This window comes from Manis pentadactyla, chromosome 2 (genome assembly GCF_030020395.1).
Source record: "Manis pentadactyla isolate mManPen7 chromosome 2, mManPen7.hap1, whole genome shotgun sequence".
Taxonomy (NCBI): Eukaryota; Metazoa; Chordata; class Mammalia; order Pholidota; family Manidae; genus Manis; species Manis pentadactyla.
The window spans coordinates 168,664,727-168,686,451 of record NC_080020.1 but is presented as its reverse complement, the minus strand read 5'-3'; the positions used below and the strand labels follow the sequence as shown (position 1 = coordinate 168,686,451).

General features: G+C 37.8%; 1 protein-coding gene and 1 pseudogene across 5 annotated transcripts in view; one reads left to right on the top strand and one right to left on the bottom strand.

Moving 5' to 3' along the window:
* CTNNA2 (catenin alpha 2) overlaps nt 1-21,725 on the top strand; it is a 1,127,693-nt gene that overhangs the window by 128,758 nt on the left and 977,210 nt on the right. For 3 of the 5 annotated variants that reach the window (XM_036931097.2, XM_057497052.1, XM_057497050.1), the window contains exons 2-3: nt 3,316-3,396; nt 16,261-16,367. In XM_036931097.2, coding sequence (XP_036786992.2) covers nt 3,330-3,396; nt 16,261-16,367 — 174 coding nt within the window. In that variant the 5' untranslated portion in view covers nt 3,316-3,329. The remainder of the gene's footprint in view (nt 1-3,315; nt 3,397-16,260; nt 16,368-21,725) is intronic. The other 2 variants (XM_036931099.2, XM_057497051.1) reach the window with 1 other exon arrangement.
* Nucleotides 4,699-4,794, bottom strand: LOC118935111 (U6 spliceosomal RNA; annotated as a pseudogene).

The following is a 21,725-nucleotide window of genomic DNA, read 5'->3' as shown; positions in this document are numbered from 1 at the left end:
CTTGCCCTATGTCACCCCAGAGTCTGGTACTGGCCAAGTGGGGACCACACCTATAGTTCAGAGCCTGCTGAAGTTATTCAGACTATCTATTCCTAAACTTAAACTTGCCTGACCTGTCTCACTCGTTCCTTCCCTCAGAAACCACATTAGAGGCTCTTGGGCATGCTCTCCTCGCATCCCCTTTATGCCTCCAGACTGACCCTGGTGCTTCTGCATGTGGCCTTATGATACACGGAATGTCTCTTCTTCATGGGAATGCTGATTAGTAAAGCTGCTTCCAGTGGCATTGACTTCTCCTCCACCCCATGTTATAGCTCAGTCACCTCTATAAATTAAATCCAAGGCACATTTACAAAAATGAGGAGACACCGTATATGTCTAAACACAAAGACTTGTGCAGGAAAATTAATACACTACCATATATATATATAATACCCTACCATACACCTATTTATGCACAGAAACACATGAATGTTGAAAACTGGTTTACTAAGTAATAGAAACAACAAACAAAACTGGTTGCTTAAAACAGTGTACTTGCTAGACCCAGTTTTAAAGAAAAACTTTCAGTATACACAGTGTGCAACACAGAAGCAAATAGCCTGGCATGAAACACATTGAAGGGTTAAATTGTGCAATTTGAGGTAACTTTTCTTTCTGTTTTTCTGTATTTTCTAATTATTTTCCAATTGTGAGGAATCACTGTGTACAATTCAAAGTCTACTTTAAAAGTGGTGTCACTTCCCAAAACTTTCCCCTTTGGGCATTAGAACCTCAGTTGTCATGATGACAGAGGGGCCACTGCTGTTAAACAATGCTGTGTGGGTGGGTCTTCAACTTCTTTCTACAGCCAAATATTTTCTTTTGGGGGGAAATGGCAGAGTTTGTGTCTAAATTTAGGATTATGTACATGTTACTGTACACATGAATATATAACAAAGTATGAATAATCTACAGTACATTTGGATAATGATTTTTACTTCTTGCACAGAAATTGGTATAAACCCTTCTTGTGCAGACTGTGTTCTTGGCTGTGATCTTTTTACCTAGGTGGGGGGATCCTGTTTTGTGTTTTGCATAGCAGGTGTGGTTGTGTTTTTTTCTGTGGCATTTTATCACGGCCCTGAATGTCTCTGGTGTATTTTCTCGGCACTCTCTGTAAGTACAGTCATCTTGGAGGTTTTCCTTTCCTCCCCTATGCAGTGCTCCTAATGCTATTTGCCTTATGTGTTAACTCCTAATTTCGCTTTTATCTGTCTGTGCAACCAAATAGCTCTGTCTCCTTGGGTTTGTGGTCCTGCATATATTTTCTCTGCTAACTACATGCTCCTTAGGATCAGTGTTCCATACACCCACACTGTATTGCCCTCTCCTTTTGTGGCAGTAGGGTCATCCATCCTTGGGACTCAGACTGCCACACCACTCCCACTGTGTGTGGTCACGGACCCACTACGTATCTGCTGCCTAACCGGGGGGTTGTCACAGAGCAAATTACTTTCATATATGCAATGAAACCATTTTAGATACTACAGGAGTTGGTGGCACTTATTTTTTAAATATGTAGGAGAGCTTTAGGTGGTTTTGTCCTATAAATATACAAGAAATCTGAACTGTCAAAGAATGTGAAACAATTTACCATAAACAGTTTACTGTAAAATTATGTAAATGTAATATTTCTGGCATGTGATGTTCAGAGCACCCTCATCCTTTCCTTTCATTGCCTTGTACACCGACTGAAGGAGCAGAAAAAAACAGCTCAAATGTGAAAAGTTGAAGTGCTGTTTAGTTATCCTAAAGGTCTGAACTGCTTACTCCTTCATACCCCTGGCCTTGCTGAAGCAGTGCCTCCGCCTGGTAATCCTAGTTGATAGTTTTGCAGTATTTTCATTGAAAATAACACTTTTAGGTGAATTGGGATTTCTAGGACCTACAGTATATTCCACTGAGGACAGTTTGTTTTTATTTTATTTATTTTATTTTTATTATTATTATTTTTTCTATAGTACTTTTATGATGTCATTTTTTTGTATCATTAATATACAATTACATGAGCAACATTGTGGTTACTAGATACCCCCATTATCAAGTCCCTACCACATACTCCATTACAGTCACTGTCCATCAGTGTAGTAAGATGCTATAGAATCACTACTTGTCTTCTCTGTGTTGTACAGCCCTCCTTGTGCCCCTCCCCCCCACATCATGTCTGCTAATCGTAATACCCCTTTTTCCCCCTTATCCCTCCCTTCCCACCCATCCTCCTCAGTTCCTTTCCCTTTGGTAACTGTTAGTCCATTCTTGGAGTCTGTGAGTCTGCTGCTGTTTTGTCCCTTCAGTTTTTACTTTATTCTTATGCTCCACAGATGAGTGAAATCATTTGGTACTTGTCTTTCTCTGCCTGTCTTATTTCACTGAGCATAATACCCTCTAGCACCATCCATGTTGTTTATTTTTTAATATTCCTTGATTTTTTATTAATGCAATGCACATGTTTTTAAACCCCTCTAATTTTCATGTTTTTGCTGATATAGTTAAGGTCATATATTTGTTGATTGTGAAGCAATTGCTGTGGGTCCATATGCATCTCTTTTTCTTTCAAATTCAGATCTCCATAGTGAGGCTGATTTAGTTCCTGCTGATAAAATATTTTAAGGTTTTTTTTATTAAAGCAGGAATCAGAATAATTATCATTATTTATAAAATATTACTTAATATAAAAGGAACTCTGAAGAAGTTATAATCACTCTGTGAATTGAAAGTAGAAAGTGCTTAAAAATTCATGAGTACAAAATAAAATACACTTTAATAAAAATGGTGTGCACAGCTATCTTGTATTTTAGAACAGAACTTGGAATGTTGATTTTATATCTAAACAAGCCCCCAAATCATAAACTTCTAATTAAAAAAAATCCCCCAAAGTAATGATAAATGTATTTCCTCTAATTAATCAACAAATACCTATTGAGGATCCCCAGCTGATCTGCTGTCAGATCTCATTTGGGGGCAAACCCAAATTTGAACTAAGAAATGGCAAAGTGGAAATTCCAGGTATGTGGAGTTTCCACATACTTGCCATAGAATAATTATGATTCTCCTTCATGGACTGAAGAAGGATCCATCCCTACCCCAAACCTGTGGATGCACAATATTTGAATGAACTAAGATTGTGTTTAAAAGAAAGAACAGCAAGAGGGGTTAGTGGAGGAAGCTGTGTATGAAATGCAGTATTTTCCATATTAATTATATTGTACCTTAAATATCATTCTGTCTTCAAATCTATTTGAGGCCATTTGTTTTCCTCTGTTTCCCATCCAGTCCAAGGGAGATTTATGCATGCCTGTCTTTGGTCAAAGGAGCGGGAGGAGCGTGGAACAAAGTCCTACCCACCGATCCCAGGTAATCTCTCCCTGGTATCGAAGAGCCAATGTAGTCATTCATGCCCTCCTGTTGGGAGGTAGTAATACCAGTGTGTGAAATGCTGTCTTTAAATTTGATTAACAAAGATTGCTTGGTTTCCTTAGGGAACCTGAAGGAACCTTAAGGATTACCTAATAGAACCTCCTAAATAAGCCCCCTGGTAATTATACATAGTTTATCATCTGGCTTATGTTATAAGAACTGAAAATAATTTGTTGAAAACTCTTCTCACTGGAAGGTTATAATTATTAAGTTTCGTGCTAAAAGGGATACAGAAGACCATCTGGTTCCTTCAGGCTCATAAAGGTGCTGCCCTATAATTGCACATGAAGCAGGTGATTTGCTAAGAGAATCATTTTCATGGCCGGAAAGCAAAGATATAACTGGAAACTGGTTTTCCCCCTTCATGGCATTCCTGCAGCAAAGCGCTTGCTCAAAAGACCTTATGCTTGTCAGTAGGGATGGCACTAATTCAAGTTCTGAATTTTTTCCTGGAGTTCTTCCTGAATTTTGAGCTCCTTAAGTTGTCAATACTGGGGTTGAACAAATACTCGTAGATGCACCTATGTTTACTTTAGTGATTTTTGAAGAAAGGCACTGTAATAGTTGACATGTGACTATAGAAGTTGGACCAGTTTTTGGGGAAAGATGATGAATTCATTTTTAAGCATGTTGATTTTGAAGTTGATTTTGGAAACCTAGTAAGTGATTGCATAGAGTAGGCTGGAACCCAGGTAAGAGCCCTGAGCTAGAGAAATAGATTTGGAAGTTTTTAATATAATGTAAGCTGCTGATTTGAGTGAGACTGTCACCCAGGGACTATGTATAGAGCAGGGAGAGACTACAAATAAAATGCTGACAGAGTAGAAGAAGACCAAGAGGGAAAATATTGCCCCTGAAGCCAAGAAAATAGAAAAATACTAACATTGTCAAATACTACTGAGTTAAGTAAGATAAGAACTGAAAAGGAACCACTAGATATTTTTAGGTGATGCATTTCTTTTTATTTAGGTAAGGAATATCTGATCATTATCTAAGTTGAAAAAAATATATATGTGTGTGTGTGTACATATGACATGCACACACACACACATATACATGTAAAATATAAATGGCGCACAATATATATAATCATGTATAATTTAAGAATTGCCCTCAATCCAGCCTCCCAGCATAGCTACTGTTGAAATTTTGATGTCTACCTTTTGAAACTTTTTTTATATGCAAACATATTCTCTATATCTAGATGTATGTCTATATAACAAAATGAGTTCCTACTAAAAAAATATAAGACACTACATGAATTTGCTTATCATTCTTGCCCAGAGACCATGATAATCGTCCCATCTTTCCAATTTTAGTTCACAGTCTGGTGAAGCATGTGGTGTCCATTGCATTAGGAACAAGGTGATCCTTTGTAGTTTTGCAAGGCTAACTTGAGTGGAATGGTGGGGGCAGTAGCCAGGTTGTCATGGGATGGAGGCTGAGTAGGGAGGCAGGAACTGGAACAAGCAGTACAGATCACCCTTTCTAGAAGCTGGTTGTGAATGGGACAAGAGTATAGAATGCCAAGAGAGGAGTAGGGTGGAGAGGGTTTTTTGTTTGTTTTTTTTAACTAGACAAGATGTTCCACTAACTTTCGGAAAGGAGTAGAGAGGGGGAATAAATTGAAGATAAAAAGGAGAGATTGTGATTAAATGAGTGAGGCCTTAAGAGGCAGAAAAGAATGAGTTTAGGAAAGCCACAAGCCCTGTCTTTCAATAAGGCAGTTGGGAAGGAGAGGAGGGTGGAAAAAGATGCTGATAAGGTTGCTGATGGTTACCTGAGGTGATTCTGGTCACCTCAGAATTAAGATGGCTGATACCCACATGTATCCAGTTATTTGATGAAAGCTTTTTTAACTGGCATGAAACAAAAACCTGCCATATTTGATAAGATTCATTATCTGTGCACTTGTGTCCTGAGAGTGGTGTCAAGGGATGCACATTAGAAAGGCCTAGTCTTTTCTGGCAAACTGAAAGGTCAGGAATGGTCCCCAAATACTTAGTTACCTTACATAACCCATCAGGGATTTATTATTCACATGTTTCTGTAAAACTACTTAAATTTCTTTATTATCTTAACTTGTCTGTCCCTGAGACTTATGACCTTCAAAGTGAAGTATTTATTCTAGGGAAATTCCATTGTATGTTGGGAAAAAACACAGATTTGAAACAAATCTTGGTTGAATTCCATAAACCTTGGGAAATGACTTAACATCCTTGTGCTTTATTTCCCTTATCTGTGAAATTGGGGTGTAGTCCTATGGACCTCAGAGCCCTGAGAAGATAGCATTAGGTAATACATGTAAAGTGCATGCACGGCAACTGCTCAGCGTGAGTCCTCAGAATGCGTTAGTGTCCTTGTGTCTTCTCTCTCACACTTCTTGTCACCCCCAGTGACCCGAGGCTCCCATTCCCTCCAGCACACCAGGATTTGATGATAGGAACATGAAACTGTTAATAACAGTAATAACTTCTTCCCGTGCAGGAGAGTTCTGTGAAGTCCTTGGCTTTGTGAAATGAAAGTATCAGAACTATGTGGAAAGGACCACTACCTTGTTAAGTACAGACTTAATAGAGACTCGTTTGCATTTCTTAAATGCCATGGTGCCCATTATTTTTGTATTTACAAAAGCATATCCCCTGAGGTAACTTTTTGCCTCATGAACACAAAATGAAATGCCATATAGAAGACCAGAAGGAAGCCTGACTTATTGTTTCTGTTTTGCACATATGATTTTCTGTATCGACAGGCTTAATAAGGTGATTTACCAGGGGGCATATGTACTGAGTACCATGGGTGCCGAAATATCAACCCACACGTAAAAGACTTCTAAGCAAACATAATTGCTATAATGTGTTACGGCCTTTCAAGTCTGGTAATTCAGTTGAAAGGGACAAGGATAACAATTTATGCAAATTGTTTCCACTTAACTATGACCGCCACCAGATGCACAACAGACACAACAGGTTTACATTAGACCTCGTGAATAAGCACTTTAAGGTGGGAACTGAAAGAACCAGGGGTATTAAATTATTTCTCTATGAATTTCTGAAACTTAATTCCATATTAACTCAGCAGCACAAGTGTGGATTTAACTTCGATGTTTATAATAAAATGTGATAACCCACTAGAGCTTGCTTAAAAAATGCATGCCCTTTAGTACTAATAATTTTTAAAATTACTTAACAATTTAAAATAGCTATTACCTAAATACCCACATTTATTTAGTTATATCATATCTTAGTTTTATGATTGTTTTCTTGACTCTCCTTCCTAGGATTACTTGAATGCTTTCATAATCTTTCTTATTCTTGTTTTCAGCATTTTTCTGGCAGCAATTCAAAAGGGCATTGATTTTTTCCCCCTTTTTCCTGTTGCTCAAACTACTCAATATTGCTGCATCAATACATGCAAAATTTGGAGGTACTGTTAGTTACTTCTGTTTTACCTGATTCAAAGGCCCTGTTGAAAGAAATTCAAGGATAGTGGCCCTACAGATGCCCATCTCCAAAAGAGCTCATTCTCTAAGCACTCCTCTCTTGGTGAATGGTTGCTGCTCTTACAATCATGAGTCAGAGGAAGTCTCATCTCACCAGTCAGCAATAAGCAAGTCTGATACATCTTGATGTTTCCCACAGCACCTCTCTGGGCCTTGCATGCATTGTGTGGTTAGAACATAGGCATTAAGTGAATGAATGGATGGATAAAGGGATGAGAGGAAGAACTGGAGTGTGTGAGATTTGACTTCTGTCTTGCCAGTGGGTTTCAGTCCTTGGGCAAGTTCACTATGAATTCAGTGTGACCAAAGACATAACAGTAGAACCTTCTTGGGATGAATGGGTTATACCCAACTTTATTTCCACGATGGCAGGTCAATCACTAAAATCTTGTCCACGCAGAGCAAGTCTGCATGCAGCAAGCCAGCCTCTGCTTCTGGGCCTCTCTGCCCACACAGCCGTCCTCTAGGCCTCTGTCCTTGGCCCTGCCACCACTCCAGCCTCTGCTCTGCTCTCCTGTAGCCATGCCACTGTGTCACCCAGAGCACTGGTCAGGGCTCTTTATGTAGAGTCAATAGCAACGTACTGCCCACACATGTGTAGTGAGCTAGCCGACCAGGGCCAGGTGAGAATCCTGGCCACAGGAACCTTCATTTTATCCACAACTTCTTTGCGGGAATATTAAAGGCATTTGCAGGAGAAAAACCAGTTTTCATTCTGTTTTTCAGAAAAGTGGCATCTAAAGAGTGCACTTTGGGTTGAAGAACTCCTTTCTGCATAATAGCACTGGCATTGTATTTTAACTGTAGTCATATTGTACGTGTGTGATTGTGAGACTTGAACTTGGCAAAGAATATAGTCCCCAAGTACTCCTCTAACATTTTTACTAAATGCTCAGTGCTATGGTAATCATTGTGAAGGAGGCAGTCTCCAAGTATATTAGAGAAAACTTATATAAAGCAAATAGAGAGCAACACAAGGGGATTTGTATTCACATTGAATGTTATGTAGTAGTCATTCTAATTAGATGGAATACCAGTGGGATTCAGAGAAGGAAACATCACTAGGTCTTGGGGACAAAAGGCAGTTAGGGTCAATGAGAAGGAATACTTCCTAAGAGATATTGTGGGCCAAATTACAGAGCTTGGACGATCCTTTGGGAAAAGTTCCTCACATGGAACTTGGCCATAAATCAAATACCAAAATGGACCTCATCAGTTTGGTGTAGGAAGCCCTAAGATTATTTTTTTTCCTAAACAAAAATGACACCCAGTTTTAGAACATAATTTTTAATTAAACATTAGTGATCCAGTTAAAAGAAGTACTAAAACTATTTTTCAAAACATTTAAATGAATAAAGAAACCTGAATGTATATTATGTTCTCTCAGCAATACCAAAATATCATTTGTTTCAGGTCTCTAGTAAGTACTGAATAAAGAATTATGTTTAAAAATATGTCTGAAAGATATTTTAAAATGTATTACTCTCTAGAAGATGGGCTTCACAATTGAAAAGATAAAAAATTAATATTGAAAAAACTTAGGTAAATAGTTGGATTTTATTTTATACATGTGTACTTAACGTTTATGAAGTATCTAGAGCTAACCCTTATTAGATTCTACAGGTGATAAAAAAGAGACAAAAAACTTAATTCTGTGCCTTGTTGAGTTTATAATCAAGGGTGTTATGTAAAACTAATGTCAATCTCTTAACAATGAGCCGGAAAATAATATCTGCTGTTACTGACTGTAAATCTAGTAGCAGTTTAAGGGTTTGGAGAAAATGCAGTGAGACATTGTTATTATTGGATGTTGGAGGATAAGAAGGAAGGTGTTCCAGGTAGGGACTTTGGGAAGTGGCATGAACCATGGGTTATAATGTGGTCCATACTTGATCGAAACAGAAGATTTATGTTAACGAAATAAGGTCTAATAGTTCATGGTCAGAAGGTGGAATGCCTTGTTAGAAAGAGGTTGGGACTTGCTGGAAAAGAGTTAGTCTCTTAGAAAAGAATGTTCCAGGTAATTAACTTGAACTGAAACTCAAGAGACTGAAGAAGAGCAGTTTTGGTGGTTGTTTTGTTGTAATCGGAATATGACATGTTGTGATTCTGGTGGAGATGAGAGTTTTATAATCATTGCCTTTGGAATTCTAATTTACAGGGAGTTAGAAGGACACAGAATAAATTAATTGCCAAAGAAACTGTGCTGCTCTTATATAATATGTGACCGCTTTTAGACTACAGAGTTCTTTAGAATATGTTACCTAAAATATTAACAGTTCTTATTTTCAGTTTTTGGACTCTAATATACCCACATCTGAATCGCCATGCTGCTGAAGGATGTTAGGCAGAACAGTGTTAAACTTGGATCAAGTCTATTTTTTTTTTAGAAAACTGTCCCTGTTGGAACTTTGGAAACCTAACATAACATACAGAGTAAGCACTGCCTACCTGGATACCACTTAGGTTCACACCAAGATGGAAAACAAGCCATAATTTAGCAGTAGATTGAGTCTGTTTATGCTCAAAAGTGAATTTAAATGATGAGACTGTGAATGCAGTGGAAAGCAAGCAAATGAATTTGACAGATACTAGCTTTCATTTCAAATTTCAAATTACTGACTTTCTATTAGCATACTCCAGAAGTGGTGAATTTCTATTAAGTTACAGTTAGTTTTAAATTTTACGAGTATGCTTTTGAAAGTATAAAAACCCATCTCAGTAAGATATGGACATAGTTATTTTTTTTTAATCAGCAATCTCTAGGCTCTATATTATCTGTCTAAATTTGTCATCCTGCAAGTCTCGAGGCTGTGGAGTTTTCTTCATATATTTCTTTTTGGTGAAGTTTTGTTCATTTGGACAGAAGAAATAAGAGTCTCTGAAGGGGCTATAATAGTGCTTTCAAAAAATATTAAGGTATTCTTTAGTAGGCATTTATGCTTAGACGTGAAGTGTTATTACAGCCTTTGGAAATTATTAGGATGATATTTCTGTTCAGTGGCATTATTTTGGTGTTTTGTTAAAAGATATGGGCTTACCATAAATAAGGGGCTTGCAGATACTATAATGCTGTAGGGCAGTGTTAAACTTCGATTTAACAGTAGCAGAAGTAACTGCCTCCCTTGCAAATAGCAAAGAACAGTTAGAAATTACATACCACTTCAGTTCTGAGTGAAATGGTGATGGATCCTATAATTGCAGCTGAGACTTGCTTCTTGGTTCCCCTCTCCATTCACTGTACCAGGGCTCTGAATGGTGATTATGTAGAGGACAGTGATAGGCGGTCCACTGCCCCCTTATAGTCAGAGTTAATGGAAATGAGCTTACACTGAACAAAGTTAATAAGACAAGAAATAGGACTTTCCCATTGTTAGGCCATGAGACCAGGCCTTTTCCATACCCAGGGCACCTCCAGGAAGAGTGCCCAATACCCAGCTTTCCTGCTTCCCTGTAAGCTTGGTTCTGTTGCTTCAGAGTATATTCTCCTGGGAATCAGTGAGTCTTTTACTTTCTAGGGATACTTGAAGGATAATCAAGTGCTTCCTTTTCTATTTTTGCTTCTCAACTTCAGTTCCTGCCTGTGACACCTACATACGCCCATGCTACCTTGAACTCCAGACAAAAAGCCCCTCTCACAATAAGGTACTGGAATACGAGAAGTACCTTCCCTTAATAACAGAAAATTAGGACCACTATTGTGTTTCAGCTAAACTATTTGGAAGACATTTTTCTATACCTCAAGTAACTTCAAATTGTTTAGGAACACATTCTTTGGAAACATTTATTTTCTATAAATATTTCTTGACCATTTCTGTTTGTGGTGAACTGAGGGGTGTGACTCTCTCCCACTGTTAATTTACATTCTTCACAGTGATCACTACTCTGGCATGTATTCTACCAAGAAAAGGTGTTTCTTGGGGGAGCTGTTAGAACTTTTGGGGAGATGGGTGGCTGGTGGACATGTGATTGGAAAAGAAAATGTGTGATTTTGACTTGGTGTTCTTCTTTGCCACTGAGAATCATTTTGGATTACTGGATCCCCTAAAAGGCATAAAGACCTTTTGCAAAGCATAAAGAACAGCCATTACAGTAATTATAATAATAACAGAAGTTTTATTATTACTGGTCCTGGGGTCCACACAGAGATGTCCCGTGTCTTCCTGATGATCACTGCTCCCCTGCAGGTGTGCATGGCCATGGTCTGTGTTTATGACAGTGGTTCCCAGGATGTGATGCCTCAACCCAGTAGTAGCATCAGCCTCATCTGGGAACTTGTTACAACTTGTTAGAAATTCAAAAACAAACAACCTCCCAAAAAAGCAAATTCTCAGACCCAGTCCAGACCTAAGGAATCAGAACTCTCTGGATGGGTCCCAGCAGTTTGTGTATGAACATGACCTCCAGGAGATAGTGATGCACTCGTATTTGAGAGCCACCTATATTAATTTCCTTTTGCTGCTGTCAAAAGTTACTACAAATTTAGTAGCTGAGAGCAACACGAATGTATCCTAAGATAGTCTCTGAAGGTCAGATGCCCAAGTGGATTCAACTGGGTCCTCTACTTAACAGCTCATAAGGCTGAGAGCAGGTGTAAGTGAGAGATAATAACAAGGCCAGATCATTAACCAATATTATTTTTACTCATAGAAGAAACAGTATGATTCAGTGTTTCCTGGCTTGATTCTTGAAATGCCAAAGAAATTTATAAAAATCTACTCTTTTGCATATTTCTCACTTTCACAGCAAATCTTTGTTTTCAAGCATCTTGCCTTAGAGGATCTCCATTGGCCTCTGCCTCAATGGTTGTCTTAAACGGACTAGTGTGATACTCACCAGACAAAAATGCAAAGAAGTAAAACCATCACTTTTGCTTTTGTAATTATTTCATTGATTTTTCCAATAAACCCATGAATTGTATAAGGTCACTGCCACCCTTGTTTTATAAATGATCAAACTGAAGCTTAGGTTAAGTAGCTGACTCAACACCTACATGTGGAGACGGGTGAAGAAACCCACTCTTCGTCATTACCTTCTTCTAGCTTTGCCTGTCAGTCAGAGCCAGCCTGTCCTCTCATACAGGCTCACGGAAGTCTGTTGGCAGTAGTATTCAGTATTGGTGAAGAGAAAGATTCATGATGAGAATATGAAGCTGGAGCCCTATGGAAAGAAGGCAGGTATGGGTGGCCTCCTGAGCAAATAGAAACCATCCTGGACCATTGCTTTGCAAAAGAGTGTTAGAAGAAATGGTGAGAACTCAGAAAGGTGAGTCAAAGGGTTCAAAAGACATTTCCCAGGAACGTCTAGAAAGGGGAATTTCTGCGGTGAATTATGCACTGCCTTTTAACGTATTTGTCAATTAAAAGCATTCCCTGCAATAGACAATCTTGAGAGATTTTCTTTTTATCAGGACACTGTCCAAGGAACAAGGCACTTGAGCCCTAGCTGCTCATAAGGAAGCTCATTTTACTCTGGATTGACTTTTTGTTGTCTTTTTTTTTTTAATGTTTTGAGTGGCAAATGGCTGTTGGTACCCTGCCCCATGTGTCATCCTTTCCTCCCTGGAGAAATTCTGAAGCTACCTAATGTATTATCATGTAGGCCATGTTAGCACCTTTCATGGATACACAGTTTAATACTTTTCAAGAAGAAAATCTACACAGAGATTAAATAAATTGCTAAGAGCTTGTTCTTGGGCTTGTAAAATTGTGATGTATGGAAGAAGACAGCCCTTTTGTCTTGTATTATTTACCCTCTCTTTTACTCTTTCTTGTATCCAATCACTATTCTAAATCTCATTACCAAAATCAAGTACAATAAATGCTTTTTTTTCCCTTCATGCTTAAATCATTGAGAAAAAAAAATTTGTTTTACACAGAATCTCTTTTAGGGCAAAAACAGTCAGTTGTCCAAATATGTAGTTTGGATTTGAGACAGTATGTCATTCCATCCTTAGAAAGATAAAAGGCTAATGTGTGTGACAACACACATGATTTGTCTTCTTGCCTTTTCATTTGAGTCAATTTGGTTGTTCCACAAAGAGAAGTATCAATCTAGATCTCTACTTTTAACAGACGCTTCCTTATTTCTCCTAGAGGTAAAGAATTACAAAAACAAACAAACAAACAACTTAAATTTTGGACAATTATAACAATAATATTAATGACTAATATTTGCAGAAATGTTTTCTACCCACCAAGTTACCTAATCTTCACAATAACCTTATAAAGTTCTTATCCTGATTTTTCACTTGAGAAAACTGTGGCTCAGAAAGGACTTTTCAGAGTTGATACATTTTAGGGCTTCAATTCAAACAGCAGTCTTTTTGCCACCATAACAGTTAATGACAAAGCCTCAGTGATATATGTATACAGCAAGCATTTAATTCTGGATCCTGTGTCTAAAGGGGGGAATGGGATTATTTACTGAATAATCCTGCAATCTACCTTAAAGCCTATGTGTTTTGTTTGCCCTTCAGAATCTGTAGGTATGGAAGGTACAAGTGGGGTGCTCTTCCTGGTTGAGAGTCTGCTATCTTGTGTATGCTTACCATGGAGCCACATACCAAGCTGACATTCCTGTTTACTAGCAGCCATTGCTCCATTTCTTTGCCCTATAGGATGTTTGACTTTTTCTCTTCCCTGCTGTCATCTGTCCTTACTATCACTGGAGGTGAAGATCATCAATCGAGAAGTGTATGGTTGTGATCACTTACCTGGAATGGAATGAGTTTTTTTTTTCTTCTGTTTATATGCAATTTCAGTTGGCTGAAGTCGTTGATAGGGAAATGTTTCTAATACAAGGTCTAATACGTAGACTAAAAAGCAGTCAGGTGTACCCAAAATGGCAGGGTGCAAATCCTTCTAGAAAGAATGGGTTGCAAAGAGTACACCAGCTCAAGTATTACAGCCAAAGGAGCCTCTTGCCTTCCTCTACCTCATGTTCAATGGCTAATTTGAAGCTAGAATGCTCCTCAGAGGCAGTTGAATGGAAATCTTAGATATCAACATCCTGCGCTTAGAGATAGAGATTTTATAGCCCCACCCCCACACCTTTGTTACTTGGGAACTTGGGCATTAAACCAAGCTGTGTAAATAGGGCATAGGGACAGAATTCCTAATTTTAGTCTAAACCTTGTCAAAAGCTACATGGCTAAGGAAAGAACATTTCAAGTTTATATTCCTAGATTTTTTTCCTTCAACAAATGTATGCCATATAACCTTTCCTTGTCTCTTGTTACTGAATTTTCCCTGTGTCACAAGAAGAGGCTGAGAGGATTGATGACCAAAGGAATAAGTTAAGTCAAGTGACTTGCCCAGCAGCTCTTGCCCTTTCATTTGTAGGTTTATAAGGTCCCTGTGACCTTCAAGACTCAAGTCCCTGTCTGACTGCGGCTCGGCTCACCATTGGCTTGCAGGCTTTGTTCTCTGTCTCCCTTGATGCATACTAGTGTCTCTGATGTAAGTGCCCCAGCACTTTTATTTCTCACTGGTGCATTTTTGAGTGTCATCTCTTTACAGTATACATTGGATTACCCATAAAAAAATTCTCTGTGACTTTGTTGGTCCACCAGTGCCTATGCACAAGCATTCTCATGTACTAATGGCAGTTCTCACCACAGTCTCCCCCAGAACCTTTCACTATAGTGTAAAATGACCTCACTAATAGTTACCCAGCTTGCCAATGGGACTGTCTTATGCATCATGATTATTATGGCATTATTATCCCACCAGAGTCTGAAAAAGGTTTCAGGAGAACTTCTCCAGAAACTTGAAATACCTGTGTCATAAATACTGGACCGAGATCACTTAGTTAGATCTGGCTTCTATAAGGACACTGGTATCGTGTATATATAGGAAGCATCTGGCATCTTCATCCTTTCAGAGCATGAGAAGGTATGCTGCCCAGCAGCAGAATTCTATGCGTGTTGGAGCTGCTTTCTGGCAGATGGTGGTGTGAATGGGAAATGTGTACAGTGTTTTTAGGTTTTTGGAGGACAGGCAGCATGGCAGTGCCAGCTGATTGTTGTGAAGCAGCCTACATCTAAATTGGTCTATATGGTTGGGCTGCTATGCTAGTTTATTTTAAACATGGCATTTGGAGAGAGGTAAAATACCAGCATGCTGTCTTTGCCTTGTTTTCTTTTTCTTTTCTTATGAAGCAATTCGTTGGGTCTGTTTGCAAAGGGATTAACTATAGCAGGGCAGTAAAGAAGTATGCGCCTGCTGTGATAGTTGTGTGTAGTGTTAATTCTAATAGAAATAGTCACATACATTGATTTATAAGGAGGGAATTGAGTGGGGACATTTATTCAAAAGGAGAGAACAGCTGTGAACAGTTTGATTTATGGTGGTATTAAAGCCAATGATTCAGATTCAGTTTGTACAATGTAAGGTTGCTTGTCCAGTGGTTACTTGTCGAGATATATTCGGCAAAGAGCAGTCAATTTCTTGGTGAGAAACACGCCCCTGGTGGAATGTATAATTTATTCTATTGAGGCCAGGACCATATTTTGTGCTTGATATGTGGGAGGCTGCTGCCTCTACATCAGTGATTCTTAGGTAGGAGAAGATTGCTTTAGAATGAAATAAATAACCTTATCAGACCCTAATTGTATGGCACATGAATGTAAATGCAGTGGGTAATCAGAGAGCATGTAAATAGCAGCAGGCTATTTTCAGAACCACCACCACTCAGCTTGTAAAATATATTTCCTATGTAAGAGAATGAAACCAGCTGCCACAGGGAGTATAATACCCTCAGTGGTCGCTTCTCATGTGATGAAAACAAGGTAGCCTTTTGTTATGACATGGGGTCCCTCATCTGGTGATCCTGTTGGATTCATTGTGCTTCCCAAATGTCGTCGTTGGTCTGGTCTCCCCAGACTGACCCCTTTCCTAGTTCTTCCAGAGCCCTGTCTCTGTTCTCTGGTTGCCGCGTGGGTCACACTGTGGCATCCTGCTGCCTGTCTCAGCTGCCTCTTCCTTGAAACCATAGGTACTCAAGGGCAAGGTCCAACTCCCTTGGACCTGTTTCCTAAATATTGAGCAAGTGAAATATTTCAGTGTCAGTTGGACCCCAAGATTTGCCTAATGTATAAGATGCCTTTAGGAGTCCTCAGTGTTTGACCTCATGCCATCAGCACCACATCCCACAGTTCCGGTGCTGATTGCCCCATCTCTAACAGACACATACTTGTGATATGTTCTAACTTTCAATGATTTATTCATTTTGAACTCCCAACGTAACAGATGATTTCCTCGATCATTATTTATGACTGATCATTTGTGTTTCTATAGGGAGCATGACTTCTGCAACTTCACCTATCATCTTAAAATGGGACCCCAAAAGTTTGGAAATCCGGACACTAACAGTGGAGAGACTTTTGGAGCCACTTGTTACACAGGTAAGGGATGCTTTGAAATACTTTGTTACATGTGTATATTCCTATTGTGATTGTATTGTGACTCTCCAAAGAACTGAAAAATCCCTATGAAGGAATATCATGCCATCATGCTGACTCCTGAGTATATATTGCTGCCTGAACTGTGGACAATTTTATTGCCCAATAAGATATTTGAGGTGCTTTTTAAATACCTCTTGGTGTGATGTTTGAAATTAAGTTGATGAGATAATTAAAGAGAGGGCCTTGGTGAAGGGCCCTCTCGTTTGCAGTAATGAATTCAAAGTCTAAATAAACCATTCCTAGCTCACTTTCAGATGCTAATGCACAGTTAGGAAGGATTGCACTGACTATTTAAGAGCAAAGAATATTTATTGAATTACTTTTCCTTTCGTTTACAAGGGAGAATTCATCATGTTGGAATGATGAAATGTTCTCTTTCTGTGTTCTCACAGTTCTCTCACATTTCTACAAGATGACTATCAACAGAAAAATATATCCTTAGGATTTTAACTTCTATAAGTTAATTTTTAGTATCTTGTGAAGCATATTTTTTTGCTATATTAACTCAAATTCAAGGAATGTGAAAATTCAAGATTTTTATGGTGTATTTGTAGAGAAATGTTACACCAAATTAACCAGAGGCCCTTCATATTGGTTTGCTATAGCTTTTGTAACAAATTATCATAACCTTAGTTGCTTAAAGCATCACAAATTTTTACCTAATGGCTCTGGAGGTCTGAAGTCCTGAAGTCAAGCTGTTGACAGAGCTGTGTTGCTTCTAAAGGCTCTAGCCGGAGATACTTTCCCTTTCCATTTTGATCTTCTTGAGGGCTTTTGCCTTCTTTAGCCCCTTCCTCCATTCTCAAAGCCAGCAATGTAGCATCTTCAAATCTCTCTCTAGCTCTGACCTCTTTTTCCACTTAAGGTAACATATTCACAGTTTCCAGCTATTAGAGCATGTCATATATGGGGGTCATTGTTCAGGTTACTATTGTCTGCCCTCTGCACTGTCCTCCCAAATTCACATCCTCCCTCATACAAAACACATTCACAACATCCCCTGATTCCCCAAAGTTTCAGCCCATTGCATTATCTCAAGCTCAAAACCTCATCTAAATGTCACCAGCTTAGAAATTCCAAATCTCACCCTCTGAATCCTCTAAGTTGGATGTGGGTAAGGTTCTGGTTATAATCTGTACTCAAGCAAAATTCTTCTCCATCTGTGTACCTGTGAAACTAGAAAATAAATCATATGCTTCCAAAACACATTGGTGGGGCAAGCAAAATATAATAGTTATGGTATTCCCATTTAATAAAGGAGAGAGTAGAAGAAAAAAGCGGTTACTAGTCTCAAGCAATGTAGAAGTACGTCCAACTAGGCAAATGCCATTAGATTTCAAAGACTGGGAATAATCTTCTGGGGCTTCAGGCTCTGCCTTCCGAGTGTGGTTCTCCACCCTAAGAATCGTTACTCATTTTTAATGAAGGGTAGCACATATTTTCAGCTGAGTATTTTTATCAGCCCATTTCCTATCTGTAGAATTTGAGAGCCCAATATAGCCTTAAAATTTTTTCTCCTTTCTCTCTCTCTTTCTCTCTCTCTCTCTCTATCTCTCTCTCAGTCCAACTGGCAGTGTTTCTACTGATATAACATTCTTAAGCAATTTGTTGTTCTCCCCTATATGTCTCTGGGATTTACTCTGTTAGAAAATAAGCTACTTCCCAGATCTTTTCTGGCAAATTGCATCTCCATTTTTGGTGTCTGCTGAAATGGCTGAGGGAATCTGAGTCACATGTCTAATAACTTCAAGAAGCCCTCTGTGTGACTGAATGCTCTGAACTTTTAATACTCCCAAAACACTAGCCAAAGGTTATCCAGGAGCACAACCAGCTTTCTCTTTCTAGCATGCTTTCCTAAAAAGTGAGTCTTGTAATTTTAGTGCCTTTTGCAAGCCACATAGCCAAAGAATCTTCCACATTGTCAAGTTCTGGCCCATTTTAGTTGAACAGTTCTTCCCTCAATTTATTTCTTTCTGGTTACATTTTACTTTAAACAGGAAATAGAAACCAGGCCATTCCTTCAACCCTTTGTGTGGAAATTTCTTTGGCTAAATATCCAAATTTATCACTTATAATTCTGATTTCCACATAATTGTAGGAAACATTTCAGTTAAGTTTTCTGTCACTCTGTAACCGAGATTCCTCTTCCTTCAGTTTCCAATAACTTGTTCCTCATTCCCTTCTAAACTTTCACCAGTGTCTCCTTTAACATCTATATTTCTACTGACAATCTGTTTATAATGATTTAGATATTCTCAAAGACAGTTTCGGCCTTCTCTGCCATGCCCTTCACTTCCTTCTGAGTCCTTTCCAGCAGGGGCTTCAATATCCGTATCTCTGCTAACAGTCTATTTAAGGGCATCTAGGCTTTTTCTGTCATGCTCCTTAAAAATTTCCCAGTTTCTGCTCACTATTAATTCCAAAACCACTTCCACAGTTTTAACTATTTGTTATAACAGCATCCTACATCCCAGAACCAAATTCTGTGTGTTTCCAAATGCTACTCTAACAAATTACCACAACCTTGGTAGCTTAAAACAATACAAATTTATGAGCATATACTTCATGGGTCAGAAGTCCTAAAATCAAGGTGTTGGCAGGGTTGTGCTCCTTAAGGAGGAAGTTCCTTTCCCTTCCCGGCAGATAGAGTGGTCCCTGCACTCTCCTTCGCAGTGCTTCCCTCCACCTTTAAAGCCAGTGGCTATTACATCGAGACCAACTAGATATTTCACGTCTCCATCTTGAGATCATTATCCTAATCACATTCTCAAAGTTCCTTTTTCCATATCAGGTAACAGTCACCAGTTCTAGGGATTAGCAAGTAAACATCTTTGTATGTAACTGTTGAAGCATTTCATTAGATTTATGTGCATTTCCCATTTGGTCATTGTTCTTACTCTATCTATAAAAATTTCTTCAAGAAACACCTAATACTGATAAGCTCTTAGTTTGTGAGTATGTTGGCTACTCAGATTGTGGTTGTGGGCTAAGGCTGCTCCATGAGTTGTTACTTACTGGTCTGCAATAAGTACAGAAATTGAGAGTAAGTGCTTTGATATTTTTATGGCAGTTTTACAGTGTAATTTTATGTTTGCTTAATCTGATAATAAAATTTGGACTTGCATTTTTTTAAATCTTTTTTTAAATTATTCATTTTGTTGTATTTAACTAAAGCTTTGGTTTGTTAACTACTGAAATAGTAAAAATATGGCCTTTTATTGTAGATAGCTTGAGAAATACTGGCTTAGGAGATATCTTAGAGTCATAATATAGGGATTTGGTCTAGAATGTAGTTGTGTCAGCCCCATTAAAAGCAGTGTGGCCTTTTCCTAGCACTGGAATTTTTACTTAGCATTATATATATATATTTAATTCTAGTCATAGAGATTAAATGAAACACATTAATTAAAACATAGTGCCTAGTATAAAGTACATGTTGATTAAATGTAGTTTCCATTTTTCTATTTTTTGGTGGATATATATTCAGGTCCATGCTAGTCATAAACCAATACTGCATAAATCAATGAAGGATCTAGGTGAATCTGCATGGGCAAATGCAACATCATACATGAGATTTATTTCTTAAAATTTTCATATATTTACTCTTGTATTTGGCTTATCTAAAGTACTGCACATCTGAGATTGCACTTAAAAATTGTCCATATGTCTTTTAGTCCAGTTATCTAAAATCCTTCCATTAGGTAAATGCAATGTATTCAACATAGTTATTAAAATGAAGAACAGTAAAGTGTCTCATTCATATTGTTCACTTAATGCAGACGAATGCTTAAAACTCTTGCTTAATTTCACACAGTGACTAACTAATATGATTTTTAAAGACAGGCCTCTCAGTGTATTATTACCTGTGATATCTCAGCTGTGCTGTCAAGACTAACCATACTCTCTCCTGGAATGAAACCTTAATAACAGGACTGATGTGGTTGTTGATCTTTGGAGACCATATGAATGAGAAAAGAGAGAGAAGAAAATATTAGATACAACCTCCATGCTCTACATTTAAAGCAAGAGGTGGAACTGAGAGAGAAAAGGAAACCAAGGCCCATTTCTATTGTGTACACACACAACTTGAGGAATCTAATAAAGGACAGGGTAATATTCAGTGACACAGTATGCCTACGGCTGTCCAATGGTTTCTGATAAGGATACGTAAGAGATGACGTCAATGCCAGAAGTTAAGGGGTTCTCAGTAAAATTCATTCTGTTGTAAGAAAAATGACATTAGGAATTTACTGTTGATAGGTATTTAAAATATCCAATAAAACTTCATCTCATCTCAATCATAATATATATGAGATGACATATTTATCTTACAGTGTTGAAATGGCAAGATTCCTTTTGGAGAATTTTTACATTATGGAAATTAACAAATTTCAAATGAGAAAATGTTCATCTTAGGGAAGTTAGTCCTTGAAAAAGATGCCTGATTTTTTATAAATTTAAAAACCTAAAGATTTTTAAGAGGCCACATTCTGTGATACTGAACTTTGTTAGGAAACTAAAATAGTTTAATTAGGCAATGTTATTATGCAATTAAAAAAAATTAGGAAAATAATAAACACTCTTAGGTAACTCATAGAACCAAAGGGTAATTGCAATCTCTATGCAAGTGAATGAAAAAGGTGATCTCTTCCTGACAAATATATATGCTCAGTAAAAGCTGTGTTCAGTACAGGATTTTAACTTTAAATGTGAAAAAAAATGATAATGTTAAATGTTAACTATAATTTAAAAAAGGTAAATATAAACTAAGGGCTTATCTTAAGCAATTAGAAAAAAAACATCAAAAGAGACTAGGAAAACAATGTTTAATAATGAAAGCTGGAATCACTAAAATAGAATACAAAAGTGAAAATGGTTAAATAAATTCCAAATTTGATTCTTCTTTGAAATAAAGATCTCTCAATGCACAAGTTATGGAAAATATATAGAGAAATAATCTACAAGGTTATGAATGGGGAAGCCGAATTAACTCCAGGAACAAGAGATTAAAAGAAGCATAGTAGACTATCTGTCTAGCTCTGTACCAATGAAACGTGAAAACCTGAAGAAAGGGATTAAGCTCCTAGGAAAATTTATCCAAGAGGAAGTAGAAAACTGAAATAAGCCATATATATATATATATATATGTGTGTGTGTGTGTGTGTGTGTGTGTGTGTGTAGGAAGTTTATTTAAAGATCTGTTATCAAAATGAAGAAGAACATATGGATGCAAAAACTGAATAATATCAGGCTTTGAAATAACTGATTGACAGTGTTATTTAAACTATCATTTTCAAT